The 23,350-nt window shown below is 45.2% G+C and overlaps 1 protein-coding gene across 1 annotated transcript in view; it reads left to right on the top strand.

The window, feature by feature from the left end:
* b4galnt4a (beta-1,4-N-acetyl-galactosaminyl transferase 4a) overlaps window positions 1-23,350 on the top strand; it is a 443,680-nt gene that overhangs the window by 133,065 nt on the left and 287,265 nt on the right. The window contains exon 6 of the mRNA XM_039738621.1: window positions 16,393-16,493. Within this exon, the coding sequence (XP_039594555.1) occupies window positions 16,393-16,493 (101 nt within the window). The remainder of the gene's footprint in view (window positions 1-16,392; window positions 16,494-23,350) is intronic.

The raw sequence follows: 23,350 nt of genomic DNA, 5'->3' as shown, positions 1-23,350 counted from the left end.
CGTAAGTAGGATTCAGTTAGCGTTGGGAACCCGCGTACCAAATTTCTTGGAGATGGTCCCATAAGTAATAAAGACCGTTGGAAAGTTTAATATGGCGGCCGACAGTGGCGTCATTCCACTGAAATAAGTACGTACAGTGGAACCTCGGTTTACGAGTAATTTGTGTGAACGCTGGCCCGGACACAGGCAGACAGACAACATAGTTCACCCAACACACCGTTTATTTACAATATTTACAAATTTAACGTGCTCACAAACCCCAGTGCCTCTTGCACCGATTCCCCCAATGTCCAGGCCATACAGTTTCTCTGCCGTCCTCTCTCCAGTTCTGTCCTCTTCCACCCGACATCCACTACTGACTGGAGGGAGGCGGCCCCTTTTATAGGAACCCGGTTGGGCTCCAGCTGCTTCCCAGCAATCAGTCCTAGCCACACCCCAGTGTGGCGGAAGTGCCGGCTGCGCACCGGAAGCCGTCCGGGTGTACCCGGTCGTCTTCCCCCCAGCACTTCCTGGTGTGGCGGAAGTGCTGGGCTCCAGCATAACCAGGACGGACACCCCCTCGCGGTCTGGAGGAGGCACAAGCCCTCCTCTGGTCCTCCTGGGCGTCCCGGCCAGGGACCACACGGAATATACCTGCATCGGGGCGCCACCTGGCGGTGGCCACGGGTCCCTACAGGGCTGGGCTTCCAAGCCCTTTACTCGAGGCCCCCACATAACCAGGACAGACGACCCCTCGCGGTCTGGAGGCGGCACAAGCCCTCCTCTGGTCCTCCTGGGCGTCCCGGCCGGGGACCACACGGGATATACCGGCATCGGGGCGCCGCCTGGCGGTGGCCACGGGTCCCTACAGGGCTGGGCTTCCAAGCCCTTTACTCGAGGCCCCCAACATAACCAGGACAGACGCCCCCTCGCGGTCTGGAGGAGACACAAGCCCTCCTCTCGTCCTCCTGGGCGTCCAGGTCGGGGACCACACTTGGTTTATGAGTGTTTTGCAAGACGAGCAAAAATTTTTAATAAATTTTGACTTGATAAACAAGCGATGTCTTGCAATACGAGTAGTATGGATACACTTTGTCTGCTAAGCGTCATGTGATCACAACTGAGCTGACAGTGGTTCTCTCTCTCTCTCTCCTTATCTCGCTCGCTCGCCCAGCAAGTCTCCCTCTCTCTCTCTCCTTATCTCGCTCGCTCGCCCAGCGCGTCTCTCTCTCTCTCCTTATCTCGCTCGCTCGCCCAGCGCGTCTCTCTTTCTCTCTCTCTCTCCTTATCTCGCTTGCTCGCCTGTTTCTTTCTCTCTCTCTGACAATCGTCTCCTATTCTCCGTCTATGTCTGTGTGCCTCACTCATATAGTCAACATCCGTATGAGCGTATACTGTTTACTACAGCATTGTGAATGTGTGTGTGCGCTGTGAAGTGCGAGTCCCCATTTTGCTCCCCAAAACATGAAGCTGAGTCTCAGTACTTTTAACACCAGCTTTATTCAGCTTGAAACAGCAACAGCGCTGTTATTTATTGTAGTGGGATCTTTATAATGTTCCTTGTATGACCCATTGACGACAGGCGCTTATAGCATGTCTGCGATCTTCGCTTATATGGCGAACTGCTACAGAGCTGGGAGAATGCGATTGCTTTGGGACTCTCTTCCAAGTGTTGTCCCGTTGGGTGGAATCCCACATGAGTTTAGAAACTCACACCAGTGATGATTCTTTTTAAAGGTAAAGTGCAGGTTAATTTGTATTATGTATTTTACTTTATATTTTGTATTAATCATTTTTATATGAATAGTTTTGGGTTGTGGAACGAATCATCTGAGTTTCCATTATTTCTTATGGGGAAATTCGCTTTGATATACGAGTGCTTTGGATTGCAAGCACGTTTCCGGAACGAATTATACTCGCAAACTGAGCTTCCACTGTACATTGGTCTCGGTTAGCGCAGGGAAGCACCTAACAAATCTCATGAAGATGGGGCCATAAATAAGAAAGTTCAACATGGCGGACGTTGTCGACCGTTCTGACCGTTACTCGTAGAATTTCAAAATGAAACCTGCTTAACATTTGTAAGTAATCTGTAAGGAATTAGCCTGCCAAATTTCAGCCTTCTACCTACACGGGAAGTTGGAGAATTAGTGATGAGTGAGTGAGTGAGTGAGTGAGGGCTTTGCCTTTTATTAGTATGGATATATAGAGTAGACACAGTCATATGAAAAAGTTTGTGAACCCATCTCAGCCTGCATAATAATTGACTCTCCTTTCAACAAAAAAGATAACAGTGGTATGTCTTACATTTCCTAGGAACATCTGAGCACTGCGGTGTTTACCGAACAAAGATTTTTAGTGATGCAGTATTTAGTTGTATGAAATTAAATCAAATGTGAAAAACTGGCTGTGAACAAATGTGGGTCCCCTTGTCATTGTGCTGATTTGAATGCCTGTCACTGCTCAATACTGATTACTTGGTTGGATGAGCTCGCTAAGCCTTGAACTTCATAGACAGGAGTGTCCAATCATGAGTGGTCAAAGGTATTTAAGGTGGTCAATCGCAAGTTGTGCTTCTCCCTTTGACTCTCCTCTGAAGAGTGACAGACAGCATGGGATCCTCAAAGCAACTCTCAAAAGATCTGAAAACAAAGATTGTTTAGTCTCATGGTTTAGGGGAAGGCTACAAAAAGCCATCTCAGAGGTTTAAACTGTCAATTTCAACTGTAAGGAATGTGATCAGGAAATGGAAGGCCACAGGCACAGTTGCTGTTAAACCAACACAGCAGGACTGGCAGGCCAAGAAAAATACAGGATATGAGCATATGAGCAGGATTGTGAGAATGGTTACAGACAACCCACAGATCACCTCCAAAGACCTGCAAGAACATCTGGCTGCAGATGGTGTATCTGCACATCGTTCTACAATTCAGCACAATTTGCACAAAGAACATCTGTATGGCAGGGTGATGAGAGAGAAGCCCTTTCTGCACTCACGACACAAACAGACTCGCTTGTTGTATGAAATGTTCATTTAGACAAGTCAGATTCATTTTGGAACAAAGTGCTTTGGACTGATGAGACAAAAATTGAGTAATTTGGTCAGAACAAAAAGTGCTTTGCATGGCGGAAGAAGAACACCGCATTCCAAGAAAAACACCTGCTACCTACTGTCAGATTTGGTGGAGGTCCCATCATGCTGTGGGGCTGTGTGGCTAGTTCAGGGACTGGGGCCCTTGTTAAAGTTGAGGGTCGGATGAATTCAACCCAATATCAACAAATTCTTCAGGATAATGTTCAAATCAGTCACAAAGTTGAAGTTACGCAGGGGTTGGATATTCCAACAAGACAATGACCCAAAACACAGTTCGAAATCTACAAAGGCATTCATGCAGAGGGAGAAGTACAATGTTCTGAAATGGCCATCACAGTCCACTGACTTGAATATCATGGAAAATCTATGGGATGATTTGAAGCAGGCTGTCCATGTGCTCGGCAGCCATCAAATTGAACTGAACTGGAGAGATTTTGTATGAAGAATGGTCAGAAATACCTCCATCCAGAATCCAGACACTCATCTCAGGCTATAGGAGGCGTCAAGAGGCTGTTAGATTAGCAAAAGGAGGCTCAACTAAGTCTTGATGTCATCTCTCTGTTGGGGGGCCCACATTTATGCACCTTTCTAATTTTGTTATGGTGCATATTGCATATTTTCTGTTAATCCAATAAACTTAATGTCACTGCTGAAATCCTACTGTTTCCATGAGGCATGTCAGATATTAAAAGGAAGTTTCTACTTTGAAATCTCAGCCAATGAGAAACAAAAATCCAAAAATTAAGAGGGGTTCCCAAACTTTTTCATATGACTGTATATATGTATATATATATATATATATATATATATATATATATATATATATATATATATATATATATATATATATATATATATATGGAGGGTTGCCACCACGCGTTCCGGGGTACGTAGTGTGCATCCCATGGCTGCTCCCCAGTATCCAGTGTCAAAGGTGCATCCCAGCGGGTCTATCACTATATATATATATATATAGTATAATAATAAATTCTTTTCGCATTTGAAACAGAAATTATGTATGACCACAGAACATATTATAATACAGGAATTAATCACTTCGTTTGTGGATGACATTTTTATATCGTCTTTATGAATTGTTATTATTTGTGTGCGAGTTATTTTACTGATATTGAAAAGAAGTAAACACAAACACGCCGATCTATCCCATAGAAGTCAGCCCCGCGTCGCCCTCTCCCAGGCCTCCTCTGTGAACTCCAGCGCTGAGCCGTCCACCACCAGGCGCGTTCTGACAGAGAAGTTTTATTTATTCGTCTACGTGACTGTCACGGAAACTGCCACATTCTCAGTTTTTTTTTTAATTGGCAGTACTTGATAGTAGAAGAGATGAGGAAAACAGCTTTGCGTCTTTCTACTTTTTAACTGCGCCGAGCTGTAAACAATGTGAAGACGACACGCCTTCAGCGAGGGTCGTGAGTACAAAGTGGACGCTCGGAGGCGCAGAATGTCGGGCTGCTCTGCCGGGTCGAGAGCTTCGCATTTTGGGCAGCGTCCTCTCTTTGTGACACTTTGAGTGCCTCATCGGCTCTTGGGAGAGTGGAAATCTTTGCGAATGAATGTGATCGGCGCCATCGCTCTCTTTGTAAATTGCGCTGCACGACTACTTACTGCCCTTAAGGTGAGTTTAGGTCACTAAAACCCTGCAACATTCAAGGTTGCTTTTGTGATGATGAGGGTTCGTTCCATGCTCCCAACCGTCTTCATGGGAGCCTTTGAACCGTACACCGTCTGTAATGTTACCGATGAGCTTAGCAGTGAGGCACAACAAAGCAAGGGGATGGTGAAAAAATGTCAAGTGCTTTTATTTAAAAACAACAACAAAAGCAAGGTGTTTAAAATAAGTGCAGTGCATTCAAAAGTCATTAAATAAATAATCCATTAAAACGAGTGTTATTGTGGAGTTTAAAATTAAATGGAACAAATCTTCTAAAAACAACAAAATAAATGATAAAATAATGCAGGAAGCAATCCTTTAAAACAACAAAGCCCGGTGTCTTCTTTCCTGCGGCAACTCCCCTACTCCCCCCATCTGGGCTTCTCAACAGGGGAGTCACCCTACCTGCTGCTGGCCTTCTGTCCACTCTCCTGCTGGGCGGTCACCTTACCAATCCCTGGCTCCGGTAGGCTCTACGAACAGCGACTTGGGATTCCCCAACGACCAAGGCTCTCACGCTGGGAACACCACGTTCCAAGTCCCGACTCCCGCTGCCTTCCGCAGCCTTATGCGGAGAGTCATCCGCCTTCCGGTCACTCCCGTCCTTCATAAAAACAAACTTTGCGAGAGCGGCCACAACTACTACGATCCGGGTGTCGGCCAAACACTCAGGCTACCTGCACAGCTGCATGCAAGCCTTCACTGGCTCGCTCTCCCGCACCGGCTTTCTCTTTCTCCCCACTGCTTTCTGCTTTTTCCTCCTGCAACCTCCTGCCCATTCTTTTTTTCCTTTCTTTTCCTTCCCCTCTATCTGACTCGCGCTTCTATTTATCAAGACGGCATGGCAGCTGTGCCAAATCAGCGACCCCAGGAACAATCACGGATGTGGACAGTTTCTCACCTGTGCACTTAGGTGAGAAACGCCGACACCGAGAACCGCTTCAGCCACACTACCACGCCCCCTGCTAAGCCATGAGCGCGGTGATTATTTATTTAAAAATGGACCTTTTGTCATGCACTGTGGACCCGCTACACCACAGGTTTACATCTAAGAAGATGCACCGACCTCTTCATGTTAAGTTTTGGACTTGGGGATCGTTTGGACCTTCTGCCCGTTAGGCATGGAAGGGCAGCGTCCACATTTCTCAGAATAATGTTTCTCTTAAATCACAGGCACATAGTGCAAGGTTGTCAGGCAGAAATTTGGAGGATCACATAGAAAATGTAATTTCTATACCACAGCGGTCGTGTAGTGCCTTTCACAAGGGATCTGCTCATGAGAGATGAACCAAATGCATTTAAGCTGCTATTAGTACTACTTACCTGTTGTGTTATAGCGCCTTTAAAATGTACTTTACCCGAAAGCACTCTAGTACTACTCAATGTATCTTTACTTCTTACATGTTAATGTTTTACTGTTTAATAATTTATGTACTACATTTTATTTTTATCCCTTGCAAAGCCACTGGGTAATCAGCTAGTATATATATATATATATATATATATATATATATATATATATATATATATATATATATATATATATAGTGGAGGCTGGCCCGGACACAGACCGGTAGACACGTCCATTTCACCCAACACACGTTTATTCATCAGTCCACACTATATACAAAAGTGCCACACAAACTCCCAAAGACCTGGCCACACAATGCCTTTCTTCAGGTGCTTCCCGGCAATCTCTCACCGACACGTCTCCATGTGGCGGAAGTGCCGGCTGTACCCCCCGAAGCACTCCAGGTGTCCCTGCTCCTCTTCCCCCCAGCACTTCCTGGTGTGGTGGAAGTGTTGAGGTCCAGGACTCCAAAGGCATGGGGGCGCCCCCTGGCGGTGACCACAGGCCCCTTACAGGGTGGAGCTTCAAAGCTCTGTACCCGTAGCCCCCAAAGGAACCAGAGCGGTTGCCCCCAGATGGTCTGGGGAAGGCGCAAGCCCTCCTCTGGTCCTCCTGGGCGTCCCGGCAAGGTCGCCACCCAAGCCAACTCTGACAATATATATATATATATATACACACACACTGTATATACACACTATATATATTGTGGACTGGGCCTCGGACACAGACAGACGGACGACATAGTTCCACCACACACTGTTTATTTACAACTATTATAATATTTACCATTTACCGTGCACACACAAACCCCAGTGCCTCCAGCACCGATTCCCCCAAGTCCAGGCCACACAGTCCTGTGCCTTTCTCTCTCCTGGCCGCCTCCAGTCCTCACTCCAGCTCCGTCCTCATCCTCCCAACTTTCGCCCCTGACTGGAGGGAGGCGGCCCCTTTTATAGGAACCCGGATGGGCACCAGCTGCTTCCCGGCACCCCTCCGCAGACACGCCCTTGTGTGGGGGAAGTGCCGGCTGCGCACTCGGAAGCCGTCCGGGTGTCCCCTGTCGTCTTCCCCCCAGCACTTCCTGGTGTGGCGGAAGTGCTGGGCTCCAGAGTTCCTCAGGCATCTGGGCGCTGCCTGGCGGTGGCCACGGGCCCCTACAGGGTTGGGCTTCCAAGCCCTCTACCCGTGGCCCCCAACATAACCAGGACGGACGCCCCCTCGTGGTCTGGAGGAGGCACAAGCCCTCCTCTGGTCCTCCTGGGCGTTCCGGCCGGGCACCACAATATATTTAGCATTTGTGTTTGTATGCATATTTACTTATACTACTGGTGCTGAGGTGTCACCCACTGCACTCGGGTCCCAGTCCAGGTGGTCCGTCATGTGGTGGTCAGCTGAAACGTTTGGACCCATGCAGAACTTTTCATTCCTTTAATAGAAACTGACCATTCAATTGATGTAAAAATAGCCAAGGCGTTATTTGTGTGTATGACTGCTAGCACTGCTGGAATTGTCTGATTTTTTATTTATTACTCACATGTGGTTGTAGAGCCCCATTTTCAGCAGCCATTCCCTCAGTGTCCGGGTGGTCAGCTGCCTTAGCTTCCCCTTCATGAGTTGCGTTTACTTGCTAATTGGATATTAGAGAAGCTTTTCTGACTGCATTACCTTCTGTTTTTCCCTTTATTCCTAAACTCCAGTTCTGGGTTCAACACTGGCCAAAGTGAAGCAGCTTTCTCAAGAAACTGATCAGCCTGTGTTGATTTTTTTTTTATTTTGGCCTGTGAAATTGGGCCGCTGCAATGCATTAGACGTTTTATTTTGTAGATGGGCTCTGCAGTACAGGACTGCTGTATCTTCCTGTTCGTCAGATGTTCCCTTCCTTGTTTTAACTTTTTTTTGATTCCAGGGGGTCAGGGTGCTGTCTCCGTCTCTTCTATTCACATTACACTTTGTCATATCGCGTCCCTGTGTGTTATAATGCATCATGTGACGGTGAAAACCTCATAAGGCGCTATAAAAACTCAAGGTCGATTGACCGACTTTTGACACTGCCTTTGTAATCCAGTCCATCCATCTGGCTTAGCCGTGAGCGGAATATTGGTTTCTGATAACCTTGAATATTAGTTGCCTTCGCCACGCTAATAAATATTCAGCAAGCTGCAATCCACATGAAAAATGACGGCACTAATTATACAAGCTCAGATATCAATAAACACACCTAGCAATGTATGACTAATTTATTATCTGAGCACGATGAGAAATGAGTGCGGCGGGGATCAGGTGGCTTTCCTCTGGAGCTGAATATTCGGCGGCGACGCCTCATTCATCTAGCAAAGAAAAAAACGGGCTGCAGCTCGGTGGCTAAACAGCCGCACTGGAATACGATTCTAATTACAGGCGAGGCTAAAAGCTCTTTAGCGCGCGGCGTAAATCAAAGCACACTTCCCAAAACGAACCTGTTCTCTGGCGACTGCAGTGAAAACGTGCCAGATCTGCGAGGGGCAGCCATTTTTGACTGTGCATATAGCATCTTTCAGAACATGAGAGCAATCTGGACGAGAAACAGGCCATTCAGCCCAGCAAAGCTTGCCGGTCCTGTCCACTTTGTTCTTCTAAAATAACATCAAGTTGAGTTTTGAAGGTCCCTAAAGTCCTGCTGTCTACCACACTACTTAGTCACATACTCCAGGTGTCTGAGGTTCTCTGTGTAAAACATGAAGGATCTGCTGTGTCCCCAGACAAAGTGGTGGCAGCAGTGGGATCAGACGACTTGGTCACTTCTTCCTAGTGTCGGTGGCTCGCAGTGTAAAGAAGACCTTCCTAATGGTTTTCATGGCACACATGCTAACTGTTATGTGTGTGTATTGCAGTTTTCACAGTTGGTGTGTATTGTGGACATTAGGGGTTGCTGTTACCCCTAAAACCCAACAGATAGATGCACAGGACACAGGTTAAAAGCATCCAGATAATATTTATTAAATGTCTTCTTCATTTCCAGTGCTCCCTATGCACAAAAACACAATTAAACACAATTCTGTCTTTTTATAACTCCTCCACACCTCCCAGCAAGCGTCGTCCACCTCCTCCCGACTCCAGCAGTCCATTAAATAGCCCTTGACCCGGAAGTACTTCTACTCTTCTGCCCATGTGACTTGCCAGCACTTCTGGGTCAGACGGAAAATGAAAGTTCTTTAATCAGCCCAGAAGTACCTCAGGGCCCCACGTGGCTTGGCAGTACTTCCAGGCTATGGATGAGGCATGGCTCCTCTCACAGCTCCTCCTGGCGCCACCCACGGTACCCAACAGGGCTGAGCAAATCAATGCCAAGTCTCAAGATGCCCTGTGGGAATCCGGGGCACCGTTACACTCCAGGGGAGCTGCCATGTAGCATTTTGGGGGAGGCAGTGTCCTTGAAAATCTGCCTTCCCACATATTTCCATCTCAGGGGTGTCCTGGCCAGGTTGAGCAGCCGGCCATCTCTTACGGTATATATCGCACCTTTCACAACACGATAGAAATTATAAAGCACTCTTGGAGCCCCTCGCACAGTGTTATTAATTGTAAATAACTGCTGTTAAATATAGCACCTTTCATAGCAACTGACGTTAAATACGCGTGCGTTGCGCCTTCCTAATGATGTAGCAACGTTTACAGCACAATTGCATTTATTTTCTTAAATCACATAGTACTAAGGTGTTGTACCATGTGTAAAATGAATAGACCCTGACACCAGAAAGAGGTTTGGGGCAGCCACCCGTATACTTGAATAAGGCTGCAATAATGGAGCTTTGGCAACACCGAAGTGTACAGGCTGAGTCCAAAATAGAAACACGGAAGATCACTGGCTTTTAAGGCAGGTTGGCAGAGGTCTAAAAGCAGTTATGAGCCAATATGGGCACAAATAGAATATAAATTAAGTAGCACTCATCCTTCAATATCTTACCATCCCACAACTTCACCAACTCTACAGTCTGCAAAGGAAGAAAAGGGTTAAACGTTATTTCCAAACAGAAAAGGAACAGAAGGTAAAAGACCCGACGTTCAAGTTGTATGGCCTTCATCAGGTGTGACGCTGAAAAGGAAAAGTGCAGGTGACAAACATAAGAGGGGAACAAAGCCAAGGCAGAAGGAAAGAGAAACAGTGAGGGTAGGTGAGAACAGACTGCCATTGGAGAAAATGAAGGCACGGATTAAAAAGAAGTAACGTGTTCCCAGGCTGAGAAGGAGCTGAGCGTCTTCTTGTTCTATTTTAAAAGTGTCTTTGAAGCCCTGTGAGAGAACACAACCAGAGAGATCAGTGTGGCTGTCATCGAGGGATGTGAAGTGTTCCACAATTGGCTTTATATTGTTACCTCCTCTCCCTCACTCCTCCTCAGTGAGCTTCATCCTCCTCTACAACTGAAGTGAGGAGGAGTGGCTTCCTTTATACCGGACGCAGGAGTAATTCTAGTGCTGCCACATTGGATCCAGGAAGCACTTCTGGGTCAGGTGGCACCTCCCTAAAAAAGAGGAAACCTCCTCTCCAAAGCTCCCTCTGGTGGCTCCCATGAGACACAGCAGAGCTGCCTATTGGAACTCCAATCTTCATGAAGCCCTGCAGGAGCGTTTATGGGAGACCCCTCAGAGCGGCTGCCACCTGTCGGACTTAGGGAGCACATGGCCTCTTTCCATCCTTCCATTATAAAAGGTGTCCTGGCTGTGTAAAGAACCATCCATCCCAGTCGGGATGCCAGCAAACCCCTGTCTTCAATGTCTATATATATTGTAAGAAGAATGACCATAAGACATTGCGAAGGTTTGGGGCAGCCACCCATATAATTTTTCGTGGCTGCAAAATTGATGCCAAAGCACAGACATGTTCATACAACAGAGTCCAAAACAGAACTGATTAACTGGGAGCAATATGGCTGCTTTAAACGTGGAGGAAGTGATGTCATCAGGTGGAGGAAGTGATGTCATCAGGACTGGGACCGGAAGTGACGTTGTTGGCTGCCCCTGAGCCAGGCGGGATTTCCCTAGAATGGTCAGTAAAAGATCGAGAGGAAGAATTAGTGCACTTCGCCATCCCCTGGTCCGGCTTGGAATTATACGTACTCAAGCCCTTTAGTTGTCTCCTAAACACGCATGTGTGACTATATATATATATATTTATATATACAGTATGGTGGCGCAGTGGGTAGCGCTGCTGCCTCGCAGTTAGGGGACCCGGGTTCGCTTTCCAGGTCCTCCCTGTGTGAAGTCTGCATGTTCTCCCCGTGTCTGTGTGGGTTTCCTCCCGCAGTCCAAAGACGTGCAGCTTAGGTGCATTGGCGATTCTAAATTGTCGCTTGGTGTGTGTGCGCCCTGCAGTGGGCTGGCGACCTGCCCGGGGTTTGATATTAACCCTCACCTATTCTGTTTCTCTTCTCGGTACTCAAACTTTTGGAAGTTTTTTCTTGTCTTCTTAGAGAGTCAAGGTTGGGGGGCTGTCAAGAGGCAGGGGCGGTTAAAGCCCATTGTGGCACTTCTTGTGTGATTTTGGGCTATACAAAAATAAATTGTATTGTATTGTTTGTTTCCTGCCTTGCACCCTGTGTTGGCTGGGATTGGCTCCAGCAGACCCCCGTGACCCTGTGGTTGGGATATAGTGGGTTGGATAATGAATGGATGGATGGATTGGATGGATATATATACAGTATATACACTGCTCACAAAAATTAAAGGAACACTTTAAAGAAACACATTAGATACATCAGATCTCAATATGAAGTTGGATATCTATACAAATAACGACAGGGCAATGTCTTAGGAACAAAAGGATGCCAAGTCTTTTAATGGAAATAAAAGTTTTCTGCCTAAAGAGGGCTCAATTGTGTAGACACCCTAAAATCAGAGTGAAATGAAGATGTGGCAGGCTAGTCCATTTTTTCAAAAACTTAATTTCTGCTACTCAAAATGCTTTTCAGTATCTTGTGTGGCCCCCACGAGCTTGTATGCATGCTTGACAACGTCGGGGCATGCTCCTAATGAGACGACGGATGGTGTCTTGTGGCATTTCCTCCCAGATCTGTATGAGGGCATCCCTGAGCTGTTGTACAGTCTGAGGAGCAACCTGGCGGCGCCTAATGGACCAAAACATAATGTCCCACAGATGTTCTATTGGGTTTAAGTCAGGGGATCGTGAAGGCCATTCAATTGTTTCAATTCCTTCATCCTCCAGGTACTGCCTGCATACTCTTGCCACATGAGGCCGGGCATTGTCGTGCATTAGGAGGAAACCAGGACCTACTGCACCAGCATAGAGTCTGACAATAGGTTCAAGGATTTCATCCTGATACCTAATGGCAGTCAAGGTGTCTTTGTCTAGCTTGTAGAAGTCTGTGCGTCCCTCCATGGATATGCCTCCCCAGACCATCACTGACCCACCACCAAACTGGTCATGCCGAATGATGTTACAGACAGCATAACATTCTCCATGGCTTCTGCAGACCCTTCAACGTCTGTCACATGTGCTCAGGGTGAACCTGCTCTCATCTGTGAAAAACACAGGGTGCCATTGGTGGACCTGACAATTCTGGTATTCTATGGTAAATGCCGATCAAGCTCCACTGCGCTGGGTTGTGAGCACAGGGCCCACTAGAGGACGTTGGGCCCTCAGACCACCCTCAAGAAGTCTGTTTCTGATTGTTTGGTCAGAGACATTCACACCAGTGGCCTGCTGGAGGTCATTTTGTAGAGCTCTGGCAGTGCTCATCCTGTTCCTCCTTGTCCAAAGGAGCAGATACCAGTCCTGCTGATGGGTTATGGACCTTTTATGGTCCTGTCCAGCTCTCCTAGACTAACTGCCTGTCTCCTGGAATCTCCTCCATGCCCTTGAGACAGTGCTGGGAGACACTGCAAACCTTCTGGCAATGACACATTGATGTGCCATCCTGGAGAAGTTGGACTACCTGTGCAACCTCTGTAGGGTCCAGGTATCCTCATGCTACCAGTAGTGACACTGACCATAGCGAAATGCAAAACTAGTGAAAAAAACAGTCAGAAAAGATGAGGAGGGAAAAATGTCAGTGGCCTCCACCTGTTAAACCATTCCTGTTTTGGGGGTCATCTCATTGTTGCCCCTCTAGTGCATCTGTTGTTAATTTCATTAACACCACAGCAGCTGAAACTGATTAACAACCCCTCTGCTACTTAACTGACCAGATTAATATCCCATAAGTTTCATTGACTTTATGCTATACTCTGATTAAAAAGTGTTCCTTTAATTTTTTTGAGCAGTGTATATATATATATATATATATATATATATATATATATATATATATATATGTGGCAGTAGGGGACGCTAGTGCTCCCTTGAACCCTCAGGTATGACTCCAAACAGCAGGTAAAAGTCCAATACTTTTTATTTTGACTCACAGTGCACCAAGCACCTTCCACACTACTCATATAATAAATCAACACAATAACCACTCCTCCTCGCCCAAACACTTCGCTCCTTTCCCACCCAGCACAGCTCAGTGTCTGGACTGAGGCACCATCCTTTTATAGCCCCTGACCCGGAGGTGTTTGTCCCGTCAATCCATAGTTCCTAATTCCTTCCGGGTCAGGGCAATCAGTCCTTTTATTCAACCCGGGAGCACGACATTTCTTCCCGTCACGTGACCGTGACGTACTCCCGGGTCATACGGCCCCACAGGGCCCATAAGCCCCCCCACAGCGACTCCTGGTGGTCCCCAAGGTATCTGGCAGGGCTGTGTATAAACACTACTAAGTCCATAAGGCCCTGCTGGACCTCGGGGCATGATCCTGCTGTCAGGAGAGCTCCTCCTGGCGGCCTGGGGGTGGGGACTGGCATGGGAAGCCGGCAGTCCTCCATAATATATATATATATATACACAGTATATATACACACTAGCCATGGTACCTATTGAAGACAGATAATACAATAGTCTCTCTATATAAAATCCAACATCTGTCTGTCCGCTTTTCACGAGAGAACTACTTAACGGATTTAGATCGTATTTTTTGCCTAAAATTTTCTTGAACATTGTGGTTGATTTTGCAACTTTCTCATTGCGCTAAGTATCATAGTTTGCTGGTGGTGCCGATTTATTAGCAGGAATCCGAGAGAAACTCATCGGGCTGCACGTCTGCTTTGGGCATAACCTTAATTCTGCTTAGCTAGGGAACGAGAGAACTACTTAGTGAATTTAGATCAGGTTTTTGTCTAGAATTTGCTTGAACATTCTAGTTGATTTTGTGACTTCTCTCATCACGTTAAGAATCACAGTTCGCTTACGGGATCGATATATTCGCGCTAATCCGAGACAGAGGCAGCGGGCTGAGGGAAGGGGGAAACAGGACCTCAGGAGTGGCGAGTCGGTCTACCTCTGCATTTTGGAGCGTACCTTGCGTGCGTTTAGCTAGCGATATCTTTTTGTTTATTGATTTTTAAAGTTTGTCCTGTTTCTCTACTACGTGGGCGGAACCGTGGGGGACGGCTAGTACCTTATATATCATTATCACATGCAAGTCTGAATAGGGGTGAAGTGTACATTCCGGTAGATTTTGCGACCTTTCTCATCGTGCTAAGTATCATAGTTCACTTGCAGGAGCGATACGTTCTCGCTAATCCGAGACATAGGCTGCGGGCCGAATGGGAGGGAGAAGAGTGACGTCAGGAGTGGGCAGTCGGTCTACCTCTGCGTTTCAGAGTGTACCTTGTCTCTGCTTAGCTAGCGATATCTGTTTGTTTATTGATTTTAAACTTTGTCCTGTTTCAGCACTACGCGGCTAGTTTAAAAATACATTGGAATCTCTTGCCCTACATGAACATACCTATATCACCTTTCCTCAGTATTCACTTGTGTCTGAACAGCTCTTCACTGGTGCTCCATTCTCTGGTGTGTACCCATAAATCCTGCTTCCCAGACTCATTATTTTTGAGGTGTCTTTCTCACCTCCTGCCTGGTCTTATTCTTTACATCCTTGAAGGCGACTCTCTCATCCTGTGCCTTTACTCTTCCTCATGCGTTTCACACATGCGCTTCCTCTTTCATCACATCTCAAAAGCCAAATTGACCAGTCACACCAAAGATAAACTGACCAATCACACCAAAGTCACACTGACCAATCAGATTGTTCTAAGGGACTGGAGACAGAAACCTTAATGTTTAATTATATAGTAGATAGTGTGACAGACAGGGGTCACTGTTGACCACTGAACCCTTAGATAACATGTTCAGACACCAGGTAAAAAGTCCCAATAATGAATTTATTTTCACAATGATGTGCCCAAAGCACCTCCATCTCCACTATTCTCAATAATAAATCAATAATATACAATAAACAGCAATGAACACAATCCTCCACTCCCAGCAGCTCCGTCACACTCCCACCCAACTCGTCTCCCTGCTGTGATCTCCCACAGTCCTTTTATACTCCTCTACCCGGAAGTCCTTCTGTCCCTCAGTCCACGTGATTTCATAGCACTTCCGGGTCAGGTGAAAACTCCTTCTTTTCATCAACCCAGAAGTACTTTGTTTCTTCCGTCCCCATGACTAGTGAGTACTTCCAGGCTATATGGAAAATACAACTCCCTGTTCTTCCCTGCAGCGGCCCCCGGCAGCCCCCACGATATCCAGCAGGGCTGTGAAGTAAAACTCCAAGGTCCATGATGCCCTGCTGGAACCTCCATGTTGCAGGGAGGACTCCATCCAGCGGTGTGGGGGTATTGGTCGGGATAAACTGCCGGCCATATACCACAATAGATAAAGAGATAGACATGTATAGAGAGATTTCAGTTTTTGATTTTTAATAAATCTGCAAGCACATTTTCGTTTTGTCATTAAGTGTTAGATTGATGGTCACATTTTATCAATTTCTTATTAAATCTACACCATAATTTGTGTAAAAAGTGAAGGAATCAGAGTACTTTTTTGAATCCACACATGGGTGCATGGGAGGCAGCTAGAAGGACCAAAAGAAGGTAATTCCATGCCAAGTCAGGGGGTGGCAAAGCAAAAAATCACACAGGGCCATTGTTCTCATTTGGAGAAGGTAACCATGTCCCAGGGGTGAGGGGGGCCCTAAGTCAGGAAGCACTTGCCTTCCCAGTTGCTTAAGTGAACTTCTGATTTGTCTATCTGCAAGACTGGATGGCGTTCTCTCTTCAGACTACGAGAATTGTGCTTGGGATGGTTTTCAGTACAGAAAGGCACTATATGACGTGCATTGTGTGTCGTTTGCTTGTACTGTACAGTATGTACTTTATTAGTCTGTGATCGCTCCCTTTTTTCTTGATATCGCCACCAGGTGATTTCCAGTTTGCCATTGCCTCTGACGACAACTCCGAATTTTGGCTGAGCTCTGATGAGGATCCTATGAATGCCAGACTCCTGGTCTTTGTTGGAAAGGTAAGGGGCAAAGTTTCTTGTTCTGGAAATATGTGTCAAATTGCTGTAATGATACTTTGGTGGGCCTCATGGCCATTGCTGTCAGGATTGGCCTTTGCTTGTTCATAACCTGGCAATGGTGAGCACTGATGATGGTCAGTAATGTTTTGTCCCAAACAGGTCCTGAAGAGGAATCAAATAATCACCGGTACTCTTCTCCCAGAGAGGGGCGATTTGACTCATTCCAGGGCTACACGAGATGAGTTATGAGAAAAGATTTACAGTTGTGCTTGAAAGTTTGTGAACCCTTTAGAATTTTCTATATTTCTGCCTAAATATGACCTAAAATATAATCAGATTTTCACTCGAGTCCTAAAGAGAAGATAAAGAGAAACCAGTTAAACAAATGAGACAAAAATATTATACCGTATATCCCGTTATATAAGCCGAGAATTTCGTCCTAGATTTTTCGCTTGGAGTTTGGGGGTCGGTTTATACAACGAGTATCGTTTCAGATTCAAGATTTCCAGCGCAATGCCGGTTTTGCCGATGAATACGGAAGTAAATAATGACGAAACCACAGAGCCATCTTTCAGATGAAGAAGTACAGTAACTTTGCATGCCGGTACTTTAAATTAAATAAAGAATTTATTCCAAAAAGTGTTTAGTTGTTGATTTTATTAATAAAATTTATAATAAATTATCGGGAAGTTTAAAATGAAATTTTTTGTTTTGATTTACGATCAACGTCTTGCGTTATGAAACGGATGCGGTCACGTGTATGCAAACAACCGAGAGCGTTAGTAGCGTCATTCGGAGCCCAGATACATGTGTTTGTGGATGTAATTTCCGTCATTGCAGTGATTTACCTATATATATAATTCATTAAGACCATGCAAGCAAGACACATAATTGCTAAGGAAGGAAGAGAAGGTAAAAGAAAACGATCGCAATCGAAACGAAGATGGACATTGTGTGGAAATATCTCCTCCCTTCCTGCAGCCCAAAGATGTCAAATTAAATGGTGAGTACAGTATGAAATTGTTTCTAGAATAGAATTCCTTTTATTGTCACTATATGCATCTACAATGAGATTAAAAGCAGCTCCTTCAGTGCAGAAAAAAGTTCTGTATAGGGCTTGTATGGTTGTTTTTTAGCCTTAGCATAACACCGGATCTGCGGCCCCGCTTCTGCTTTCTTTCCCTCCTCCGTCTGTGTCGTCTCCTAGACCCGACAACAATCCACGGAGATTCTCGCTATGTTGTCTGGGATGTTGTGCGTGTGATGAAAAACACTCGAAACAGATGTCTGGCTCTGGACACCGATGTCTATAAGGTTCTGAATGGTGTAGCGGATTTTCGCCGAACCGACCATGCACAAACAAGGACAAAAAAAAAGTACAAAAACAACAAAAAAGTGCACTGAAAAGGAGAGCCCTGAGCCGCTGCGACCATGCGCGCCGCCATGCTCCTATCTTAATCGAAGTAGGCTAGGCACTTTTTATAACTTTTTAGTTAGTACATTAGAAAAATTCTTGGTGTTTTGGTAAATTATGCACATTATATTATATATCAAAAATGGCGGCAGTCTCAAATTCTCGCCGATAAACATTATAAATATACCCGAAGAGGCACTTTTAAGGAAATTTAGAAAATTTTGCTTGGAGAAGGGGGTCGGCTTAAATACCGGTCATCGGCAAATACATGTAATTTAGTAGGTAGAGAAGGGGTTCGGCTAATATACCGGGTCGGCCTGCATTCCGGGATCTACGGTACTTCATTTATTTATTGAGGAAAATGATTGAATATTACATATTTGTGAGTGGCAAAAGTATGTGAACCTTTGCTTTCAGTAGCTGGTGTGACCCCCCAATAACTGCAACTAAACGTTTCCGGTAACTTTTGCCCATTCCTGCACACCGGCTTGGAGGAATTTGAGCCCATTCCTCCATACAGAACAGCTTCAACTATGGGATGTTGGTGGGTTACCTCACATGAACTGCTCGCTTCAGGTCCTTCCACGACATTTCGATTGGATTAAGGTCAGGACTTTGACTTGGCCATTCCAAAACATTCACTTTATTCTTCTTTAACCATTCTTTGGTAGAACGACTTGTGTGCTTAGGGTCGTTGTCTTGCTGCATGACCCTCCTTCTCTTGAGATTCAGTTCATGGACAGATGTCCTGACATTTTCCTTTAGAATTCTCTGATATCATTCAGAATTCATTGTTCCATCAATGAAGGCAAGCCGTCCTGGCCCAGATGCAGCAAAACAGGCCCAAACCATGATACTACCACCACCATGTTTCACAAATGGGATAAGGTTCTTATACTGGAATGCAGTGTTGTCCTTTCTCCAAACATAACGCTTTTCATTTAAATCAAAAAGTTCTATTTTGGTCTCATCCGTCCACAAAACATTCTTCCAATAGCCTTCTGGTTTGTCCACGTGATCTTTAGCAAACTGCAGACGAGCACCAATGTTTTTTTGGAGAGCAGTGGCTTTCTCCTTGCAACCCTGCCATGCACACCATTGTTGTTGAGTGTTCTCCTGATGGTGAACTCATGAACATGAACATTAGCCAATGTGAGAGAGGCTTTCAATTGCTTAGAAGTTACCCTGGGGTCCTTTGTGACCTCGCCGACTATTACACGCCTTGCTCTTGGAGTGATCTTTGTTGGTCGACCACTCCTGGTCTTGAATTTCCTCCATTTGTACACAATCTGTCTGACTGTGGTTTGGTGGAGTCCAAACTCTTTAGAGTTGGTTTTGTAACCTTTTCCAGCCTGATGAGCATCAACAACTATTTTTGTGAGGTCCTCAGAAATCTCCTTTGTTCGTGCCGTGATACACTTCCACAAACATGTGTTGTGAAGAGCAGACTTTGATGGATCCTGTTCTTTAAATGACACAGGGTGCCCACTCACACCCGATTGGCATCCCATTGATTGAAAACACCGGACTTGAATTCTTACCTTCAAACTAACTGCTAATCCTTGAGGTTCACATACTTTTGCCACTCACAAATATGTAATATTCAATCATTTTCCTCAATAAATAAATGAACAAGTATAATATTTTTGTCTCATTTGTTTAACTGGTTTCTCTTTATCTACTTTTAGGACTTGAGTGAAAATCTGATGATGTTTTAGGTCATATTTATGCAGAAATATAGAAAATTCTAAAGGGTTCACAAACTTTCAAGCACAACTGTAAAGAGCTGAGTCTTCACAGAGATGAAGAGGAGACCTGACTGAAGTGTTTAAAATTATGAAGTGAATTAGTCCAGTGGATCGAGACAGTGACTTTAAAATGAGTTCATCAAGAGCATGGGGACGTAGTTGGAAACTTGTTAAGGGTAAATTTCACACAAACATTAGGAAGTTTTTCTTCACACAAAGATCCACAGACACCTGGAATCAGCCACCAAGTCGTGTAGTGGACAGGAGGACTTTAGGGACCTTCAAAACTTGACTTGATGTTATTTTGGTACTGAGGGGGCTTCTTGGTCCTCCTCATGATTGTCCTACACTGTTTTGAAGACTGGGGAACAGGGAAGGGATGTGGGGGTCACCCGTGCTGTTTTGACTGAGCTAACTGAATCGGGAGCATCAGGTGTTAGAGGATGATGTGTGCACCAATGTGCAACCATTTGCTGGCAAATATTCAGCTGCTTAATCGTAATAACAGCCAACTTCAAGTTCTGGGCCTAAGGATGAAAATATCTGAGTCTTATAGTAATGTGATTTTGTGTTAATAGAATTTTTCCTTTAGGTGAAGTTTTTGAGAGATGTGTAACTTCAATTTGAACCTGTTGTACATTCACCTGCTTGTTAACCTCCTTAACATTCTGTTTACTCCTCCTACAAACCAGAATCTGTGTTATATGTGTCACCGAAACATGTGAATACCAAAATATCCACATGAATGCAGTAGGAAAGTTCGGTCAAATCCTCACTGCTGTACTGATGCAGTTTTAGTACACATCCATAGTGGGATATGCTTAGAGTGTGTCACCAATGCAAAGTCCAATGTCTCAAGCAGGTGTGGCCCACCAGGCTGGCAGCGCCAGCTGAACCCAACTCAGACAAGCGTGGGACACAAGTTCAAGGCACATCAGGTTTAGTTTTTCTTTTTCCCTTGTGGGAAACGCCTTCCCCGTACCCCATAAGTATAACACAGTTCATGCACAAGCATAGATAGATAGATAGATAGATAGATAGATAGATAGATAGATAGATACTTTATTAATCCAAAGGGGAAATTCACATACTCCAGCAGCAGCATCCTAATAAAGAACAATATTAAATTAAATAGTGATAACAATGAAGATATAACAGACAGACTATTTAGTATAATATTAATGTTTACCCCAAGGGTGGAATTGAAGAGTCGCATAGTGTGGGGGAAGAACGATCTCCTCAGTCTGTCAGTGGAGCAGGACATATAACCCTAACCCTAACCCAATACCACAAGTCTCTTCCTTCTCTTTATATTTTCTCCTGTCCACTACTCTGGTCAAGCTTGGTCACTCCTCCTCCTCACGCTGGCTCCTTTAATAACGCACCCGGAAGTGCTCCAGATGCTTGTTTACTCATTTCCGGCAGCACTTCTGGGTGTGTTGGAAGAACTGCCCACAAGGTCTCAGCAGCTCCTACTGCAGCACCCCTTGGCGTGGCCTGCGGATCCCAACAGGGCTGCACCACACTCCAACTCCCATGAAGCCCAGGGGGGTTGCCATCTACTGTCCCAGGGACATGCTTGCTCCCCCCGTCCTCCCAGTGTGGAGGCGTCCCAGCCGGGCAAGAGCCCCGGCCGCACACTACAAAGGATAATAGAAGTTTGCTTCTTTGCACACTTTTCTTATAACCTTTTTTTTCTGTTGTGTGCACATGAGAGGGTAGAATGTCAGAGCCTGATCGGTACGATCAATGGCGCCCATTGTGTTATTGCAGAACACTACAGCGCAAGGCTTGGTGACATCCATGTTCCCCTAGAGATGGACATTGACAGTTGTTAGGGGGCTAACGTCTTTCTTGTCTTTCCACTTGTCCTTCCACTCAATCGCAATCATTTTGCCATATCGCCACACACCTACTTGCACCACGGTGAACCTTGAGACAAGTGAATTCACCAGGCATATCATGGCGGGTCAGTCATACGGTGCCATATGCCTCAGTGTCACTATACATGTCAACTTCTGATGGCCAGTCAATATTGTCGTCACTACCATCGCATTCAGCTAATGTTTCAGTTTCAGTTTGTTCTAAAACTGGCTTTACAGCTTTTTATTTACACCACAGTCTCCGCCCAGGTCATGAATATTGATGAGCTATCTTAGCGTGTTACAGGAAGATTCTAATGTGTGGGGCCGCAAGATATGATGTGTTACTCATGTAATAATGAAGCAATAGAAACAAAATAAATACAATGCATACCTTGATAGATGTGTAAACGAGCCAATCACATCCATTGCTGCAAATGGTCATCTTGCAAACACAGATCGAGACGGCGCTCCAAATCGACGAAGGTATCCGCAAGCATTGTAGGGGTGATAGCAGCAATTTCCTGTCCGGCAGACAGACGCCGATGTTCTGTTTCCCGGCGACAGTCTCGACAGAAGAACGCCATGCCTCATCCATTCATACATTTGTTTTGTTTGGATTGCTTCATTTTTAAGACAGTAATATGTCATAACTTGGGGCCTCACCCATTAGAATGATCCTGTATAATGTGTAGAAATTTTCAAGATTCATTATTTTCGCTATCCATGTCAACGTCTGATAGCTGATCCATATTGTCATCATTATCATTGCATTCAACTGAGGCTTCAATTTTAGTTTGTTCTATAACTGGCTTTACAGATTTTCATTTACACCACCTTGTGTGTTTACGTTGAAGTCTCCACCCAGGCCATGAATACTGAAGAGCTACCTTAGAGTTGTACAGTGAGATTCTAATGGACGGAAATCCGAGTTATGATGTGTTACTAATGTAATAATGAAGCAACAGAAATGAAATAAATACAGTGGATACCTTGATCGATGTGTAAACGAGTCAATCACATTCAGTGTTGGTGCAAACACAGATCGACAATGAGCACCATTTTGGCAAAGGTATCCACAAGCATTTTAGGGGTGATGGCAGCAATTTCCTGTCTGGCAGACAGATGCTGACATTCTCCCGACAGTCTCGACAGAAGCACGCCATGCCTCATACATTCGTACATCTGTTTTGTTTGGATTGCTTCGGTTTCACTATCCATGTCAGCCTCTGATGGCCAATCCAAATTGTCATCACTTTCGCTGCATTCAACTGAGGCTTCAGGTTTCAGTTTGTTCTACCACTGGCTTTACAGATTCTCGTTTACACCACCACCTTGTGTGTTTACGTTGAAGTTTCCGCCCAGGTCATAAATATTGATGAGCTACCTTAGAGTGCAATAATGCATAAAAATATTCGAGATTCATCAGTGTCACTATCCATATCAACGTCTGACAGCCAATCCAAATTGTCATCACTATCGCTGCATTCGGCTGATGTTTCAGTTTGTTCTAAAACTGGCTTTACGGATTTTCATTTACACCACCTTGTGTGTTTACGTTGAAGTCTCCGCCCAAGTCATGAATATTGATGAGCTACCTTAGACTGGTACAGGAAGATTCTAATAGGTGGGGCCCTGAGTGTTACTCACATAAAAGTAAAGTGATAGAAACAAAATAAATACAGTGCCTAAGTTGACAGATGTGTAAACGAGCCGATCACTTTAGATGTTGGAAATGGTCGCCTTCTTCTTGCAAACACATTTTTGTGAAAAGAATGGAGATAAATGCCATTAACTCAGAGAGGGAGAGGCAAGTTTGTTGTACCACGTGAA

This window comes from Polypterus senegalus, chromosome 1 (assembly GCF_016835505.1).
Source record: "Polypterus senegalus isolate Bchr_013 chromosome 1, ASM1683550v1, whole genome shotgun sequence".
Lineage (NCBI taxonomy): Eukaryota > Metazoa > Chordata > Cladistia > Polypteriformes > Polypteridae > Polypterus > Polypterus senegalus.
This window is presented reverse-complemented; position numbering and strand designations above follow the sequence as displayed.